At 40.4% G+C, this 19,174-nt stretch overlaps 2 protein-coding genes across 2 annotated transcripts; both read left to right on the top strand.

Moving 5' to 3' along the window:
- The first annotated feature begins 1,420 nt into the window (after nt 1–1,420).
- Nucleotides 1,421–9,293, top strand: LOC149053163 (uncharacterized). Its single transcript, XM_089188737.1, has 3 exons — nt 1,421–1,516; nt 3,543–8,272; nt 8,836–9,293. The coding sequence occupies exons 2-3, from the start codon at nt 3,685–3,687 to the stop codon at nt 8,862–8,864; spliced, it is 4,617 nt and encodes a 1,538-aa protein (XP_089044863.1). The 5' UTR covers nt 1,421–1,516; nt 3,543–3,684; the 3' UTR covers nt 8,865–9,293.
- A 2,990-nt stretch (nt 9,294–12,283) lies between these two features.
- On the top strand, nt 12,284–17,147 carry LOC113680579 (uncharacterized). Its single transcript, XM_089188765.1, is given in 2 exon segments — nt 12,284–15,732; nt 15,734–17,147. Coding segments are annotated over 2 exon segments (4,674 nt in total). The 5' UTR covers nt 12,284–12,432; the 3' UTR covers nt 17,108–17,147.
- The last annotated feature ends 2,027 nt before the right edge of the window (nt 17,148–19,174 follow it).

Here is a 19,174-nt window from a genome sequence, read left to right as displayed (position 1 = left end):
GAAGGCAGTAATGAACAAAGAATCAAAGAGCAAATTGGCAACTTTGTATCATTTTGAACACATCAACCTGACTGTCACAAACCTTGACATTGATTTTCAATTTTTTATTTCAATTTGAAACCCAAAGCCATAAAGAAGACAATAATGTTTTATTCAAGGGATCCAAATTTTTTGAAGGGCAAAGTCACCGGTGGGAATTGTTTACCCTTCAGCTTTGGCCTTTGAAACTTCTGGAGATTTTCAAATACAAGTTCCATTACATAGTCTTGTAATACATAGCACATGTAACTTTGGTGTTCTGTATTTCAATATAGGCTGAGCCCCTAACTTGACTAAATACCCTGAATGCAAAACTGTAAAATGTAGTAAAAGAGGAACTTAGCATTAATACTAACAGTAAAACTAAATAAAAGTACCTCAATATCAACTAAAACAGACACACTTAATTACACCATTTACTGGTTAAAGTGACTACCATACTAGGCTAGTTGATCTGATCTCCGACTTGGAGCAGTTCTTTCAGAATTTTATGCATTACCAAATTAATTTCTTGGAGTCTGAATAATATCTTTGCGATGACAATTGTTTCCTCAGGCAACTTTTTCACACAAGCGACACAAATCTCTGTTTTTAGTTTTCAATACCTAGTGCTTTGTACAGAAGACCACCTTCATGAAACTTCTCCTTCATGAAACTTCCCCATTATATTTTTATGTTTCCTATAAACTACTTAAATTTATCTGTTGCTAGGGTCAACTTTCACATAGGTCGAAGTTCGTCTGTTTTCCGGCCATCTAATCGTAAACCATCTTCACTAATCTGAAGTAGGAGACGAAATCATTCAACCAAGGAACACATCGAAAGTTGAAAAAGAAGAGGATTCTATTCCTTTAGCACCAGAGGTTTATCGAATGCTTTTTTGTACCGTAAAAATGAATGGTTGGGTGATTTCAGGTCCTGCAATTCTGTTACCAACAGGCGACAGAAACACAACTTTCGCTAGGCGTTCCAATCTTAACGCGAAGGACTGGGCCTGAAGGGTAGTTGGAGAGGGAAGGGTGAGAAGCAATTCTCGGCAATAAAATCAGCAGAAAACCAAAATGAAAAGAGACCGGGACAGCTTTACTTTGACTATCAATTACTCCCTCTGTTTGAGGCAATGTTACAAAACATCGTATCTTAGGTTCACTTGAAAAGTAATGATCTCCTTATTTGTTGGTAATCGATTTTTGTGACATTTCACCGAAGGACATCTAATAGATCAGATATATTTTTCAAAGTTAAGTCTTTTAATCACACAAGAACCATAAGGTAATTTAGACGGAAAAGGAAAAGCCCCTTAACCCCCCCCAACCCCCTCCTCCCTGGCCGACTTTCGGCAGTAGGAGGAATATGGCGAAGAGACTGGATGAAAGTTCCTGCGTCAACAAAGGGTGTGCATCGAGCGATGAACAAGCGAACAGACGACTTGAAGGAAGATTCTGCAAGCGTCCGCAATAAACAGCAGCAAGTGCAGGTTGGTGGTGAAAGTTAGAAACTACGAAACGAAATTTACTTTAGAATCGTCACTACTTTGTTGTTTTCACTCGTGAGGGAGCTTTCTGAGTTTTCCTTGGGTGACTTCCGCATCAGAGAACTGTTACGTAGGAGCGGATTTGTTTTGCACTCAAATTTACTGGGTGAATTGCTCCAGATCTGAGGAATAGGTTCAGGATATCATATTAGGATTGCAATTTATTACACTCAACGCTGATGGAAAGGGGAAACACTACAAATAGATTTCTGTGATGAGATGGGAAAGCTTGAGTTATTGTGTATGTATCTTGGCCAATTTAAGTCCCTGCGTTATTTAGTGTTTCAAATCCGTTCTGGTTGAGTTAGTTATCTCTTTCTTCGAGTTTACTTCTACTATAGACCTCATTTAAAAAGTCTATGAGGAAAATAAATTGCTTTCAACACAATCCGTGTCGCAAACTTACAAAGCTAATTTGCTAGATCTCGCGGTTAGTTCACTGCGCACCAAGGTTCAATCGCTTGACAAAAATTCAAAGAATTCATCGTCTGTGTCTATTTTAAAGTATTTATTTTATGCGCTAAGCAAAAGTTTTTTTTTTCAATTAAGTAGTCTTAAATGTGCGAGGAACTTATATCCAGATAATGTTAAGCACGCAAGTTGCATATCATCCACTTTTTGCCTTCAGTTCGTACTTTCTAGATAAAAGCTGCGATGCGGTTTATTGGTTTTGAATAAAGAGAGAGAGAAAATAATTACTTCTTTGTTGTCTGCGGTTAATCCTTGACAAAAGCTTACACAAATGAAATTAGCGAAAGATGTATTGTCTACAGCATCAAAGACGTACAAAAGGAAAAGTTCTTGTTTTTCGCATGACTCGCAAAATTATGCGGTTCTCATCCATTGTCATTTAGTACATTTACCAGTCACTCTACTCTCGAATAAAACTAATCTGAATGAATAAGATGGAAGATAAGATTTTTAGGTTGAGAATGCGACCTATTATTCCCATGAAAATCCGGCTTACATTTCCCCCATTGCACGAACAGGTAAACATATTCACATATTTAGGAAGGCTTACACCAGTCTCACCTGAATGACCAGGTTACATGATCAAGAATTATTTTTCTGTTTGAGGAAAATATTAAATAAAATCAACAGTTACCTTGAGAGGTCACTCTGTTCAATATCATTCTTGTCATGAAAATCATCATCATGTGGTGTTGTACATTCTACAGGAGGTTTTTATGTTGACCGAGTCTTAAGTTCTCTGGTAATCTTAGTAGCATATAGTCACCTAGTTTAACAAAACTCACTGCTGCATGCCAAAAGGTAATATTCGTTTGTAAAAAAACCGCAATGAAAGCCACCATTGCGTGTTTCCTAAACAGAAAAGGTTCGGTTGAACTTGACCGGCACAGATTTCTCACTTAAGCCTAAATTTAAGTCGAAGCGGCTTGTGTAAATATAATTGACTACATTATTGAATTTTCAAAGTTACGAGAAAACTAGGAAGAAGCACAATCGATCATAATCGAAAAGGTAATGGTAGGTGAATAAAATATATCAGCTGATTAGATAACAAGAAAAGGTACATCAGTGAGAAGGGATAGATAATTGATTACAAGAGTGGCTACAAAATATATCAGATAACTCGATGAATGTTGCGACATTGAACGTTTGAGATTGCTGATTCGAATTCGCAGATGTAAAATCATTTACAATGGCAGAGTAGGCACGTACTAAACCTGGTGTCTTTTTTATGCGAGAGAACCCAGCTTTGTCGAAAGGAAATGAGTTTGATACCAATCCGTAGTGCTTTGGTTTCATAAAAAAGGCGAAAAATTACCTGTGATAGACAATCGTGTGAGTTTCCCCAATTGTCATATTTTATGACTTGAGACCTTCTTCTAATAGCTGACATGATGATTATCCTTCTTGGCTTTGCTTTTGAGCGACAGTATTATGGTCTTTAAACATGTTATTTACGAATTTATGAAGAATCTTTTTATTACTTTTTACATTTTAGAACAACATTCGGCCACAAACATCCAATCAAGGCACTCTTGCACTGACCGTTTTGTAAGAAAAATACAGTAGAAATTTTGAAGGCAGGGTCTTGTTCTGACAATTAAGCTTCCCTAGAGAATCCATGCCCTAAAGCACCAGGTATGGCAGCTGCCACACCTTCATCACTTGCCAGTTCTGTAGAGAAGACGAATGGAGCCAAGCTCAGCAGACTTCTTATTGATGGCGGTACAGCGGTTTTGAGGAAATGCTTCGATACCTTTCACCCCCCTACCAAACTAGCTGCTGGTCTCAGTTCTCACTACACAACACTGCACACTCTTTTCAAGAAAAAGGTTCTGCGTTTAGCCCAGTGGTACCAACTTTTCCCACCTAGTGGGGATCCACCTGATTCTAAAGAATTTGATATCACTCTCCTGTTTCTCCTTTTGACCAACATGTGTGGCCTCACCCCTCCCTCCTTAGGATGGCACGCGATGCCACCTATTAGTGACACCTCTTTCGAGGCTAACCTTGCTCGAGTGAAGTTTTTCCGCAATGAGTTGTATGGCCACGTGTCCACCACTGGCGTTGAAATGTCAGTGTTTTTGTCCCTGTGGCAGGAAATTCGCGCAGTCCTTGTTGATCTTGGGTTTGACCAGGTAGAAATAGATAGATTAGAAGCCGAACATAGTGGAGAGGAAGACTATATTGACTTGTTACGTGAGTGGTCTGAGAGTGAAGAAGATACGTGGTCACAGCTGAGGGATATACGGAATTTCCAGATACAGATGCACGAAGACGTTGCAGATCTACGTCAAAACCAAAAAGAAGACCAGAAAACACTTGAGGATACCAAGTCTAAATTGGAGAAATTGTCCCACTGCCAGGCAAAAACTCTTGAGGCTGTTGAAGAAATGCAAGTAGGAATCGAAGAATTTAAACAGGTAGCTGAGTACGAAAAGAAGAAGAGAGAAGATCATTGGGAAGTTGAGGCCCTTAAAAACCTAGCGAAGGTCGACTTCCGAGGGGATATTGAATATCATGCGCAAAGATTCCAGGAAGGAACCCGTGAGTGGATCTTCCGACAGATGGATGAATGGTTAGACGACAAAAGCTCCGAAAATCGAGTAATGGTCATCAGTGGCAATGCTGGCATGGGAAAGTCAGTTATCTCCGCTGTTGCGTGTAAGAGAATGCAAAAAGCTGGTCGACTGTCAGGGAGCCACTTCTGTCAGCACAACAACGTGCGCTATCGAAATCCGCAGCTGATGCTTCAATCCTTGGCCTGTCATTTGACGCACACCTTACCCGAGTACAAGGAAGCTCTCGTGGAAAAACTATCAAGGAATCTGGGGGTACCACTCAACAGCATGGGTGTCGAAGAGCTCTTTGCTCTGCTTTTGAAGGAACCTCTTAATGCTGTTAAAGATCCAGGAAGAAACATCTTAATGGTAATAGATGGCTTGGACGAAAGTGAATATCAAGGACGCAACGAGCTTCTCGATGTCGTTGGCAAGCATTTTTTTAAGCTCCCAAAATGGATTCGATTTCTCGTGACAGCCCGACCAGAAATAAACATTACGGAGAGCCTGAAGCACCTGCAACCCATACACCTGAACCAAAAACAGGAAGAGAACTTAAGCGACATCAAGCGTTTCTTTCAACTACGTCTGGGAAAGCAACTTGAGCAAGAACATAAGAATGTGCTCTTGGACAAACTGGTTCAAAGGACTGAGGGTATTTTCCTATTTGCATATTTTCTTAGTGCTGCACTCGAAGAGAATGCCTCGCCAATTACCGTCGAGGAGGTGGAGAGCAGATTGCCTTCGGGTATTTCATCCGTTTATCTTGATCATTTTAAACGGTTAGAAAAGGAACTTTGCAAAGAGTTAAAGATTAAAGAAGAACAAGTGTTACATTTCCTATGCGCCCTAGCCGCTTCCAGAGAGCCTCTACCATTGGCCTTGGCCTCCAGAATACTACAACCTACTGGGAACTGTTCCACTGCCAGACGAAAGGTAAATGAAATAATCGCCTGTATCTCTTCTCTTTTGCCAATCTGCCACGATCGAGTTCACTTCATCCACAAGTCCGTAAAAGATTGGTTAACAAATACGTCGTCGTATGGTCAACATAAATTCATCGTGGACGAGAAGGAAGGGCATCAGATCCTCTTCGACCTTTGCACTGCTGAGCTTGACAAAATTAAAGACAAGAAGCTTCTTGATTCCCATTTCAACGACGCTGAACAGTACGCATTGCAACATGGTGTCCACCATATGACCGAGCTGGATGGACTGGGTGATCATTCAAAAAGCTACAACGTAGATCACCTGGTAAAATCCTATGTCATAGATTTAGAACTCGTTTTTTGCAGACTTTGTGTGAACAGCGTGGTTCCTTCAGATGATCTCCAACGTGTTCAAAGGAACGTCGACCTCGCCTCACTGCAAGAGGGAACTTATTCTTTGTTAAGCTCTCTGTCAAAAGCCCTTCGAAAACATTCCTATCTGTTGAAGGACCACCCACAAGCTTTGTTTCAAATTTTGGTCAACGAGGGCTCCCCCGAGCTATCTCTTAGAGCAGCAGCAATCCTTGAAAACAAGCTTCCTCATGCCTTGTACATGAAATACTTAGACAAAGAAGAAGAACAAGAAGTAGTGCAAGGTCGATTTTATTGTTCAGGTACTGTGGCATGCTTTGATGTTTCACCCGAAATGGATTATATGGTGTGTGAATGCCAAGATGGAACAATTCACCTGTGGTCTCTTCACACAGGGAATGAAGAATGGAAGAGACCATCCTTATTTGCGAAAGAATTCACGGCCTTATCTCGTTGGGGTAGTTCCTCGCACGATGAAGGAGCATATCGTTGGGTGCAATCTGGTTTGGCTTTTTATCGATCAGCAGTTTTTGATGCTAGTGGAAAATATGTCTTACCAGGATGCTTGCGAAATGTGTACACCCTAGGTGGAGAGTCCTATGAGCTTTTTCCGAAAAGTGATTGTGTTTTTTCAAATTGTGCGTTTTCTAGAAACAGGAGAAAATTTTTAACTGACAGTAGTAATGATCCCAAAAAAGTCTCTCTGTGGAACATGGACGATGGCGCCGAATTATGCTGCATGCTTTTGGATGAAAACGTTGCATGTCTCGCTATTTCCCCAGATGGGTCAGTCCTCACAGCTGCAGATATTACTGGACGCGTGTACATTCGTCATTGCGACACATTGCAAGGATGGAAGTTCAAATATGTTCCATGTGGACTAATGCACCTTGCCTTCGATGGTAATTACATATTCGCTTTTGGTTCTCTAGGTTTTGTGCTCGCAGAAATTGGATCTCATATTTCATACACTTGGGTTTGGAATGGCGAACATGATTACCAACTGTTCTCCCTCAGAAGTGAAGATCAACTCTCTTCCTCGACAGGTGTCTCATCGCTCTCATTTCAGCGAGGCAAATTTCTGTTATGGCCAAGTGATTCAAGTACTTTAGATTTAACTGATTTTTACGAGGAAAATGCGGGGACTTGTCTGGTGCAGAGTGTAAGCCGTATTTTTCCAGATTTAAAAGCAGGATTTTACACAAGGCTATCAGACAATTCAATACTGGCGGGTAGCCCATCTTTCAACTACGTCGCCTTGGTGGACGTCAGTCATCCAGATTGTTCCTTTAAAAGCCCAGCAGTCAATGAGGTGATGCTTTCACCTGAGGGAGATACTCTGTACACCATTTGTTCGGATGAGAGGTCTTGTGAAGTGACCGTTTTAAGATTGTCGAATCGAGAAATTTTGATGCCGAAGAGGTCTTTTGCTTTTCCGTCTCTATTTTTTGTCCCTATGAAGGAAGGTGTTTTACTATGTATGGGGAATGGAGTACCAGAGCTGTGGAATTTCGAATTAACGAGATGCATACGACCTCTTTCCAAACTGAGTGGTTATGAAAAGCTTACTCTTATATCACAGGAACTGATAGCCTGTCAAAGTCAAGACCATTCATTTGAAGGAGCAGATATACCGGATGTGGTAGTTTATTATCCACCAGAGGAGACAACATTTTTTTTAATGTCATTAAAAGGGTCATCTAATCCAGTTAAATCATATCTGAGAGGCTCAACCACCTTTCAATTGCTCAAAGTAGACATCTTCAACGTCACCAGTGGGGAGTTTATTTATTCTGGGAAAACAAAAGTTTTTTGCGAAGAAAATATTGAATTTGTTTACTTCAATGTTCGGGGTGACTTTCTTGTCTGCACTTGTGAGGAAATAGACGATGACTTGTTTGACACAACAGAGTTGAAAATTTGGTTGAGAAAGAACGACTCCCAGAAAAATTCGTGGGAAAGAAAGAGTAGAAAGTATTTTGAAGAACCGTTTTGGCCCCGGCTTATTATTTCGCCCAAAGAAGAGTTTGTTGTGACTTGGGGTTCCCTCGATGCAGGTCGTGGATTACATATCCTCGATGCCAGATGCGGTGAAACGAGGCACAATTTGCTGAAAAACCGCGTTGACATCGTCGACTGCAAATTTGCTTGTGACGACGAGTCTTTGCTTTGCTGCACTAGCGACAACTTCCTTCGATTGTTTCAAGTAAGAACCGGTGACTTGCTCTGCGTGCTTGACATAAAGGAGAGACCGTTCAGTTTGGGGGTCTGCGCACGTGAAGATCTAATAGCCGTTGGTTTGTCGTCGGGTAGATTAAAATTCATCCGCGTGGAGCTACCGAGGAGAAAAGAATCAGAACGTAAAGGTATAACAGTAATGGATCTATAGACGTTCGCTTTTAGTCTGTTATTATTCACTTAAGTTAATAATGATGGTACAAATCATAATTAAACAAGACAGTTGATTTTCAAAGCCACTGAAGTACTTATTCACACTGTTTCATTCAATAATTTTGGTTTACACTGCTTGTTCATTTCTTAAGACGCAATAAGAAGAGAAAGGATGAGTTAACCTTTTACATTCTAACATCAGTATGTATATTCTCCATACTTTTATTTATACATTTCCTTAGGTGCTGACAAAGAGAGTTTGTCTAACAATCAAAAGCTTCTTTTGGTGGTGATCATTTCCTTCATTCTCATGACCTTAACGTGCGATTCAGGGTTGATATTGTAGGGAGAAATTTAATGCTGGTCACTCCTAGGGTTTAAAGGGTTATGGACGGGTTTTTGTTAACTTATGTTTTTTAGAGAACTAAGCTGATATTCAAACGTCCTTCAATGAATAAAATTTTGTGGCCATTGAGATGTATTTCGGAACTCTGCACCAATTCACTTTGAAGTTAACATGTCTGTTTATCACTTGCAGGCTCACTGACCAAAACCAAATGGAAGTGAATGGAAGAATCTTAAAGCATTTTTGCTGCTCTCGAGAATCGTCGCGTAACATTGAAACAACTCTCAAAAAGGAATCCACAGAACGATATTGACTGTACGTCGATCAGTACAATGACATGTGGACTTCTCTGACGCCTTCTTCACCTTAAGAATCCAACATTCGAGACTTTATACGTTTGCTCGGGTTTGCATTTTTTTTTCTTTTTGTTATGAGGATTTCAGTTTAGCTTGCATTGAAGAAATTCGATAAATTTTTCTTCGTTAAATAAAAAGCTTCGCCTTCGGCTGCTATTGATGTCAATTCCACAGTTTGAGCTGAAGAATTCAAACATCTCAATCGACGTAGAAGAGAAAATGCACCAGTGGGGCTTCAAATGTTGTCGTTTTTGGCTAATAGCTTGAGGGCAATTAAACACGTGACTTGTTTTCAAGTGTGGCTTGTTTTCTTCCTCTCAACTTTAACTCTTCATTCATACTCGAAGTATGATTGTCTTTTGAATTTATTGTCACGAGAAAATGTCATGCAATGTTTTGGTCTGGACATTGCATTATAGAACGCCGATAGACATGAGAAAAAAGTGTCCCAGGCACTCTAGTGAAACCTTTTAGCTCGGAATCTTTGCAGGGCATCAACTCCTCTGTTCATGCTTCTCTTCACCCCAATCTCCCCCCAACCCTCCTTCCGTAACCCAGCTAAAGATAAAAACATACTAAAAAAAGACACTCATACGCTTAAGAAGTCTTGCGGTTAACCGAGGCAGACTGATCCTTTGTTTTTCTCTGGAGTGCATCGGCGTAAAAAAGAACTAAAGTCAGTCATTCATGTAATTTGCTGCTATACACATTTTTACAAAACAAATAAAGAGCACGGCAGCTCTTGTTTTCAATATTTTAAACTGATCGTACCACTGAGCACTGATGATTGAAGAGGAGATTGAGACAAACTGAAAAATATCTAGCGGCGAACACAGGTAATACCAGAATTCCTATCAAGATTTTTTTTTCTGGGTGTGAATACTCCCGCTCTCAATGCGTGAATGTGCAGTCTCGTTTGAAAAATAATCGACCGCTTAACATAGACGAAACATCCCTATCCCACACCTTTTACTTGTCAATGATTTTGCCAGATTATTTGTGAGCGTTGAGGAAAAAAGGTTGGGGTCTATGTGGAGCTTTTAATTTTGACAAGGCACACAGCGTAAGCTGGAGGTCGTTCAAATGAATAGCAATCGTAGATCAATCGTGCGATCTTTCTCGAAACTGTGCTCGGCCATTAACTACTGCATCAATTTGTAAACACAATTTTGAAATTCCGGTGCACAACTATGTTGTAAAGAATGAGTATATCGTACTTTTAATGATAATGAAACTTTTAATGCCACTCTGTAATCGAATAGAAAGCACAAATTCTAAAGCTATTTCTTAACATTTCTGAAATTATCATGATGATGCGTCTGGTTGCAGTAAATACTACTGTTAATTCCTATTTCGATTCAATGAATCCCGAATAACTTCAAACTCTGTATTGGCGCTTAAGATGTGATAATGAAATTCTTTCTGCGGTAAATTTCCCCTCAGTCTCCCAACCAATGAAGTTCGTGATTAAGTCTTACCGTGCACATTTATCGTAATGTATTTCATACTTTTATCAAGATAAAATGTTGGTTGAAACTTTGCACCAACGTTTTGAATTCAAGGGTAATTTAACCATGCCTCAGGTATTAGTCTCTTAGCGTGAAACCGAACCGTCAATCATTTCTGTTCAATTTAGCTGGATCAAATTATGCAAATAACTAGTATGTCTAAAAGATAGTAATGCTGCGGCACGTCCTGTTCATAGTTAGTTTCCAAAACTAAGATTTAAATGTACCCTTCTCACCTCGAACGACATTCTGTCCGAGCACTGGATTCAGGGTATAGTTTACTGCATACCAAGACGATTTTTTTAAAATTTTATTTTCATGGGGTGGGTTGTGATTAATGTTAAAAAAAAAACTCTGATTGGTCTAAGGTATTTGTTTCGATGGCCTGTTTTCTTATATAATGATGCGCCAACAGCGTCTAAGGATGCACAAACTTCTTTTCTGCTCTATTATTATCTGAACTTATCATCATTATCATCTGAACTTATGTCTGATAACGTTAAGCACACAAGTTGTAAATTATCCGCTTTTTGCCTTCGTACCTTCTAGATCAAAGCAGTGATGCGGTTTACTGGTTTTAAATAAGGAGAGAGAGAAAATAATTACTTCTTTGTTGTCTGTTGTTAATCACATCACAAAAGCCTACACAAACTAAATTAGCGAAAGATGCATTCTCTACAGCATCAAAGATGTACGAAAAGAAAAGTTCTTATTTTTCGTGTGACTCAAAAAATTATGTAGTTCTCGCCGCTGTCATTCGGTACATTTACAAGTTAATATATTCTCGAATGACTGATCAAGATGAATTCATTTGAATAAGCTTATTGCGCAATATAAACATGTTTACATATCATGGAAGGCCAGCTCTATTCTCACCCGAACAATGAGGCGACATGATCAAGAATTGTTTTTGTGTTTGAAGAAAATTTTAAATAGAATCAATAGTTACTCTGTGAGGTCAGTCTGTTCAACAGCATTCTTGTCATGAAAAGTATCATCATGTGATGTTATATATTGCGTAGGGGATTTTTATGTTAACCAAGTCTCGAGTTTTCTGGTGATCTTAGTATCATATAGTCACCTAATTGAACTTGACCGGCATAGATTCTTCACTTATGCCTTAATTTAGGTTAACTATTCACATAAGATGCAAATAGCAAACGCTGATTGAGGCGGCTGGTGTAAATATAATTGACTAGATTATTGAATTTTCAAAGTAACGAGAAAACTAGGGAGAAGTACAATCGATAACACTTGAAAGGGTAGTGGTGAATGAAATATATCTGCTGACTACATAACAAAAAAGGGTGCATTGGTAAGAAGGGAAAGATAATTGATTACAAGATTGGCTAAAAATACGTCAGATAACTAGATGAAAGTAGCGACATGAAACGTTTAAGATTGCTGATTCAAATTCGCAGATCTAAAATCATTTACAGCGGCAGAGTAGGCACGTACTAAACCCAGTCTCTTTTTTTATGCTAGAGAACAACCCCCTTGAAAGGAAATGAGTTTGATACCAATCCGTAGAGCTTCCTTGGTTTCAGAAAAAAAGGCCAAAAATTACCTGTGATAGACAATCGTGTGAATTTTCCCTATTGTCGTGTTTATGACTACAGACCTTCTTTTATAATAGAGGATATGATGATTATCCTTTAATTTGCAAGCAAATTAGCCTTCTTGGCTTTGCTTTTGAGCGACAATGTTACGGTCTTTAAACATGTTATCTATTAAGTTATGAAGCATCTTTTCATTACTTTCCCACAGGTACAGGTTATTTTAGAACATCATTTGACTACAAATATCCAATAAAGGCACTCATACAACGACTGTTTCATAAGAGGAACACAGTGGAGATTTTGAGGACCGAGTCTTATTCTGACTAGTAAGCTTCGCTAAAGAATCCAGGCCCTAAAGCACCAGGTATGGCAGCTGCCACACCTTCGTCACTTGCCAGTTCTGTAGAAAAGACGAATGGAGCTAAGCTCTGCAGACTTCTTATTGATGGTGGTACAGCGGTTTTGAGGAAATGGTTCGATACCTTTCACCCCCCCGGCAAACTAGCTGCTGGTCTTAGCTCTCACTACACAACACTGCACACTCTTTTCAAGAAAAAGGTTCTGCGTTTAGCCCAGTGGGACCAACTTTTCCCACCTAGTGGGGATCCACCTGATTCCAAAGAATTTGAAATCACTCTTTTGTTTCTCCTTTTGACCAACATGTGTGGCCTAACCCCTCCCTCCTCAGGATGGCACGCGATGCCACCTGTTGGTGACACCTCTTTCGTGGCTAACCTTGCTCGAGTGAAGTTTTTCCGCAATGAGCTGTATGGCCACGTGTCGACCACTGGTGTTGAAATGTCAGTGTTTTTGTCTCTGTGGCAGGAAATTCGCGCAGTCCTTGTTGATCTTGGGTTTGACCAGGTAGAAATAGATAGATTAGAAGCGGAACATAGCGGAGAGGAGTACTGTATTGACTTGTTACGTGAGTGGTCTGAAAGTGAAGAAGATACGAAGTCACAGCTGAGGGATATACGGAATTTCCAGATACAGATGCATGAAGACGTTGCAGATCTACGTCAAAACCAAATAGAAGACCAGAAAATACTTGAGGATACCAAGTTTAGGTTGGAGAAATTGTCCCAATGCCAGGCAAAAACTCTTGAGGCTGTTGAACAAATGCAAGTAGGTATCGAAGAACTTAAACAGGTAGCTGAGTACGAAAAGAAGAAGAGAGAAGATCATTGGGAAGCTGAGGCCCTTAAAAACCTAGCGAAGGTTGACTTCCGGGGGGACATTGAATATCATGCGCAAAGATTCCAGGAAGGAACCCGTGAGTGGATCTTCCAAAAGATTGATGAATGGTTAGACGACAAAAGCTCCGAAAATCGAGTAATGGTCATCAGTGGTAATGCTGGTATGGGAAAGTCAGTTATCTCCGCTGTTGCGTGTAAGAGAATGCAAGAAGCTGGTCGACTGTCAGGGAGCCACTTCTGTCAGCACAACAACGTGCGCTATCGAAATCCGCAGCTGATGCTTCAATCCTTGGCCTGTCATTTGACGCACACCTTACCCGAGTACAAGGAAGCTCTCGTGGAAAAACTATCAAGGAATCTGGGGGTACCACTCAACAGCATGGGTGTCGAAGAGCTCTTTGCTCTGCTTTTGAAAGAGCCTCTTAATGCTGTTAAAGATCCTGGAAGAAACATCTTGATGGTGATAGATGGCTTGGACGAAAGTGAATATCAAGGACGCAACGAGCTTCTCGATGTCATTGGCAAGCATTTTTTTAAGCTCCCAAAATGGATTCGATTTCTAGTGACAGCCCGACCAGAAATAAACATTACGGAGAGCCTGAAGCATCTGCAACCCATGCACCTAAACCAAAAACAGGAAGAGAACTTAAGCGACATTAAGCGCTTCTTTGAACTACGTCTGGGAAACCAACTTGAGCAAGAACGTAAGAATGTGCTCTTGGACAAACTGGTTGAAAGGACCGAAGGTATTTTCCTGTTTGCATATTTTCTTAGTGCTGTACTCGAAGAGAATGCCTCGCCAATTACTCTCGAGGAGGTGGAGAGCAGATTGCCTTTGGGTATTTCATCCGTTTATCTCGATCATTTTAAACGGTTAGAAGAGGAACTTTGCAAAGAGTTAAAGATTGAAGAAGAACAAGTGTTACGTTTCCTATGCGCCCTAACCGCTTCAAGAGAGCCCCTGCCGTTGGCCTTTGCCTCCAGAATACTACAACCTTCTGGGAACTGTTCCATTGCCAGGCGAAAAGTAAATAAAATAATCGCCTGTATCTCTTCTCTTTTGCCAATCTGCCACGATCGAGTTCACTTCATCCATAAGTCTGTGAAAGATTGGTTAACAAATACGTCGTTGTATGGTCAGCATGAATTCATCGTGGACGAGAAAGAGGGGCATAAGATCCTCTTCGACCTTTGCACTGCTGAGCTTGACAAAATTAAAGACAAGACGCCTCTTGATTCCCATTTCAACGACGCTGAACAGTACGCATTGCAACATGGTGTCCAACATATGACGGAGCTGGATGGACTGGGTGATCATTCAACAAACTACATCGTAGATCACCTGGTAAAATCCTACGTCATAGATTTAGAACTCATTTTTTGTAGACTTTATGTGAACAGCGTGGTTCCTTCAGATGATCTCCAAAGTGTTCAAAGGAACGTCAACGTTGCTTCACTGCAAGAGGGAACTTATTCTCTGTTACGCCATCTGTCAAAAACCCTTCGAAAACATTCCTATCTGTTGAAGGACCACCTACAAGCTTTGTTTCAAAGTCTGGTCAACGAAGGCTACCCCGAGCTATCCCTTAGAGCAGCAACAATCCTTGAAAACAAGCTTCCTCATGTCTCTTACATGAAATGCTTAGACAAAGACGAAGAACAAGGAGTAGTGAAAGGTCGATTTTACTGTTCAGATACCGTAGCATGCTTCGATGTTTCACCTGGAATGGATTATATGGTGTGCGAATGCCGAGACGGAACAATTCATCTCTGGTCTCTTCAGACAGGGAATGAAGAATGGAAGCGACCTTCCCTAATTGCGAAAGAATTTCAGAGCTCATCGCGTTGGGAAAGTCTATTACAGGATGAAGGAGCATATCGTGGGGTGCAATATGGTTTGTCTTTTTATCGCTCAGTAGTTTTTGATGCAAGTGGGAAATATGTCCTACCGGGATGCCTGCGAAATGTTTATACTCTCGATGGAGAATCATATGAGCGTTTTCCAAAAAGCGATTGCGTTTTTTCAAATTGTGCGTTTTCTGGAGACAGAAGAACAATTTTAACTGACAGTGGTGATGATCCAAAGAAACTCTCCTTGTGGAGCATGGAAGATGGCAAAAGGCTATGGTGCATATCTTTGCAAGAAAACATTGCATCTTTTTCTATTTCCCAGGATGGATCACTCGTCGCAGTTGCACATAATCCTGGGTCTGTGTTTATTATTGATTTGGAAACAAGGCAAGAACGATGTTTGTGGAAGATCAATGATTCCCCTTGTGGACTGATCCACCTCGCCTTCAATGTTAAGTACACCTTTGCCTGTGGTTATCTAGGTTTCATGTCCGAGCAGTTTGGATGCAATAACTACAGCTGGGTGTGGAATTATGGGAATGAGTACCAAATATGTTCATTCCAAAAGGAAGATCTATTCTCTTCCTCAGCAGGCGTCTCACCGCCGTTGTTTCAGAAAGGCAATTTTTTTTTTATGGCCCATTGATTCAAGCACTTTGGACTTAGATGATTTTTACCAGCAAAATAGAGGGAATTGTCTGGTGCAGAGTGTAAGCCGTGTTTTTCCAGATTTAAGAGCAGGGTTTTACACGAGGTTATCAGACAATTCAATACTGGCCAGTAGCCCATCTTTCAACTACGTTGCGTTGGTAGACGTGAGTCATCGAGATTTTTCTTCTGAAAGCTCAGCAATCGATGAGGTGATGCTTTCACCTGAGGGAGATACTATGTATTCCATTTGTTCGGATAACAGTTCTTCTAAAGTGACCGTTTCAAGATTGTCGAATCAAGAAATTTTAACGACGAAGTCTTTCGAATTTCCGTCTCCGTTTCTTCTCCCTGTAAAGAAAGGCGTTGTACTTAGTATGGGGAATGGAGTGCCAGAGCTGTGGAATTTTAAATTGACCAGACTTATTCGACCTCTTCCCAAATTGAGGGGCTATGAAAGACTTTCTCTTATAACAAATGAACTCATAGCCTGTCAAAGGCAAAGCCGTTATTTAACATCTGAAGGAACAGATCTGCCGGAAGTGGTAGTTTCAAATTCACCAGACCCATATGATTTTTCACTGATGGAACTGAGCTATCATCTTTTAAGCCCCATCGCCTTTAAGATGCTTGAAGTAGACATCTTCGACGTTGCCAGTGAGGAGTTTATCTATTCTTGGAAAACAAAGGTTTTTTACGACGCCAGAATTGAATTTGTTTACTGCAATGTTCGGGGTGAATTTCTCGTCTGTAGTTGCGAGGAAACAGTCGATGGCCTTCTTGCCATAGAAGAGTTGACATTATGGTTGAGAAAGAAAAACTCCCACAGAAATTTGTGGGAAAGGAAGAGTAAAAAGTATCATGAAGAATCTTTTTCGCCCCGGCTAATTTTATCGCCCAAAGAAGAGTTTGTTGTGACTTGGGATTCCCTCCATGCAGGTTATGGATTACATATCCTTGATGCCAGATGCGGTGAAACGAGGCACAATCTGCTTAAAAACCGCGATGACATTGTTGACTGCAAATTTGCTTGTGACGACGAGTCCTTGCTTTGCTGTACTACTGACAACTTCCTTCGATTGTTTCAAATAAGAACCGGTGTCCTGCTTTGCATACTCGACATAGAGGAGAGGCCGTTCAGTTTGGGGGCCTCCGCACGTGAGGATCTTGTAGCCGTTGGTTTGTCGTCGGGTAGATTAAAATTCATCCGCGTGGAGCCACCGAGGAGAAAAGAATCAGAACGTAAAGGTATAACAGTAATGGATCTACAGGCGTTCGCTTTTAGTCTGTTGTTATTCACTATATATATACAGCTAATAATGACGGTACAAATCATAATTAAATAAGATAGTTGATTTTATTAGCCCTTACTTATTCAGACTGTTTTATTCAATAATTTTCTCAGCTCAGTTGAATCAATGGATTTATGTTTTTTATTGTAATTTTATTTCTTGTTCATTTCTTGCACAATTGGAAGGGAAAGGATAAGTTTAAGCCGGGTTTTTTTAATTTATGTTCTTCGAAAAACAAAGCTGAAATTCAAACGTCCTTCAATGAACAATGTTTTGAGACTATCGAGATGTATTTCGGAACTCTGCACCAATTCACTTTGTGTTTGAAGTTAAAATTTGTGTTTATCAATTGCAGGCTTACTGACCAAAACTAAATGGAAGTGAACGGAAGAAGATCAGAGAATTTTTGCTGCTCTCAAGAATCGTCACGCATAATTTTGAACTAACTCTAAAATACCAATCCACCGAACACTATTGACTGTACGTCGATCAGTACAATGATATGGACGATTTCGATATTTTAAAGCCCAGATACAGCGGTTTGTTCGCCTAGTTGGACACTAGCGGGAGAAAAGCGGTCAAACGTCTGCGCATATTTAAAGGCAGCAGTGGTGGGGAACCAAACTGTCAAACACTCCCGCATTTTCAATTAGATTTGGCGCAAAAAAGCGTCAGAATTGAAAACATCAAAGCATGTAATTCCTGAGGTCACCATAACCATGGAGTCGAGAGTTCCTTTGTATGGTAACGATTACTGATTAAGAAAGCTGTGTGAAAAAAAATCCTATCTGAGCAGACAGTCAACCTCAGATGAAAATATCGCCTTAAGCGGTGACAGGTCAAACCGTAAAGAAAAACATAAAAAATATCAGTGGCGGCTGTGAAGTTTTTCCCCCGACGCCTTCTTCACCTGAAGAATCCAGCATTCGAGACTTGATACATTTGCTCAGTTTGCATTTTTTTCGTTTTTGTTTGTTGGATTTTAGTTTAGATTGTACTAAAGAAATCCGAGAACTTTTTCGTTGTAAAATAAAAACCTTCGCCTTCGGCTGCCACAAGTTGAGCTGAGAAAATCAAACATCTAAAGCGACGCAGAAGTGAAAATGCAGCAGCGGGGCTTCATTTTTGCTTTAATGTTGTTGTGTTAGGCTAAAATTTTGAGGGCAATTAAACGCGTGAATTAGCAAATGTGACTTGTTTTCTTTTCCTTAACCTTAATTTTTCATTCACACTCGAAGTATGATTGTCTTTCGAATTCAGTGTAACGAAAGTGTCTTGCAATGGTATGGTCTAGACATTGCATTATAGAACGCCGGCAGATGGGAGAAAAAAGTATCCCATGCACTGTAATGGAACCTTTTTGCTTCTTGCATGGCTTAGGAATATGGAGACGTACAGGTTTTCTTGCAACCTTTACTTTCCTTGACGCACTATGGTTACAGTTATGGCTGGTGACCGGTGTGAACAAAAGTCTTCAACGCTTCGCAATCTTTAGAGGGCATCAACTCCTCTGTTCATGTTTCTCTCCACCCCAATCTCCCCCCAAACCCTTCCCCCTCCCCCCTCCCCCCTCCCCCCTGACATACTAAACAAAGACACACATCCTTTAGAAGTCTTGCGGTTAACCGCAGCAGACTAATCTTTTGTTTTCTCTGGTGTGCATTGGCGTAAAAATGAGCTGAAGTCAGTTCTTTATACAAATTGCTGCTATGCACATTTTTACAAGACAAATAAAGCGCACGTCGTGTCTTGTTTTCAATATTTTAAGCTGATCGAAAAGCTGAGCACTGATGATTGAAGAGGAGGTTGAGACAAACTATAAAAATATCTATCGGCGAACAACGGTAATATCAGAATTCCTATTAATTTTTTTTTCAGGGCGCAAATACTCCTGCTCTCAATGCGCGAATGCGCGGTTTCGTTTGAAAGATAATCAATCGCGTAGCATTGACGAAACATCCCTATCCCACACACTTATTTGAGAGTGTTGAGGAAAAAAGGTTAGAGTCTGCGTGAAGCTTTTAATATTGAGAATGCATACAGCGTAAGCTGGAGGTCGTTCAAATGAATAGAAGCTCCATGGAAAGGAATCGTAGATCAATCATGCGATCTTTCTCGAAA

Source organism: Pocillopora damicornis, chromosome 1, assembly GCF_964200805.1.
Source record: "Pocillopora damicornis chromosome 1, jaPocDami1.2, whole genome shotgun sequence".
Taxonomy (NCBI): domain Eukaryota; kingdom Metazoa; phylum Cnidaria; class Anthozoa; order Scleractinia; family Pocilloporidae; genus Pocillopora; species Pocillopora damicornis.
The sequence above is the reverse complement of the archived record's forward strand: the minus strand, read 5'-3'. Positions and strand labels throughout refer to the sequence as shown.

Bases quoted from the DNA above. Each gene is read 5' to 3' on its own strand.
- LOC149053163 (XM_089188737.1), top strand. From the start codon at position 3,685: ATGGCAGCTGCCACACCTTCATCACTTGCCAGTTCTGTAGAGAAGACG. The intron at 8,273-8,835 runs GTATAACAGTAA...TATCACTTGCAG, and splicing joins AAAAGAATCAGAACGTAAAG to GCTCACTGACCAAAACCAAA.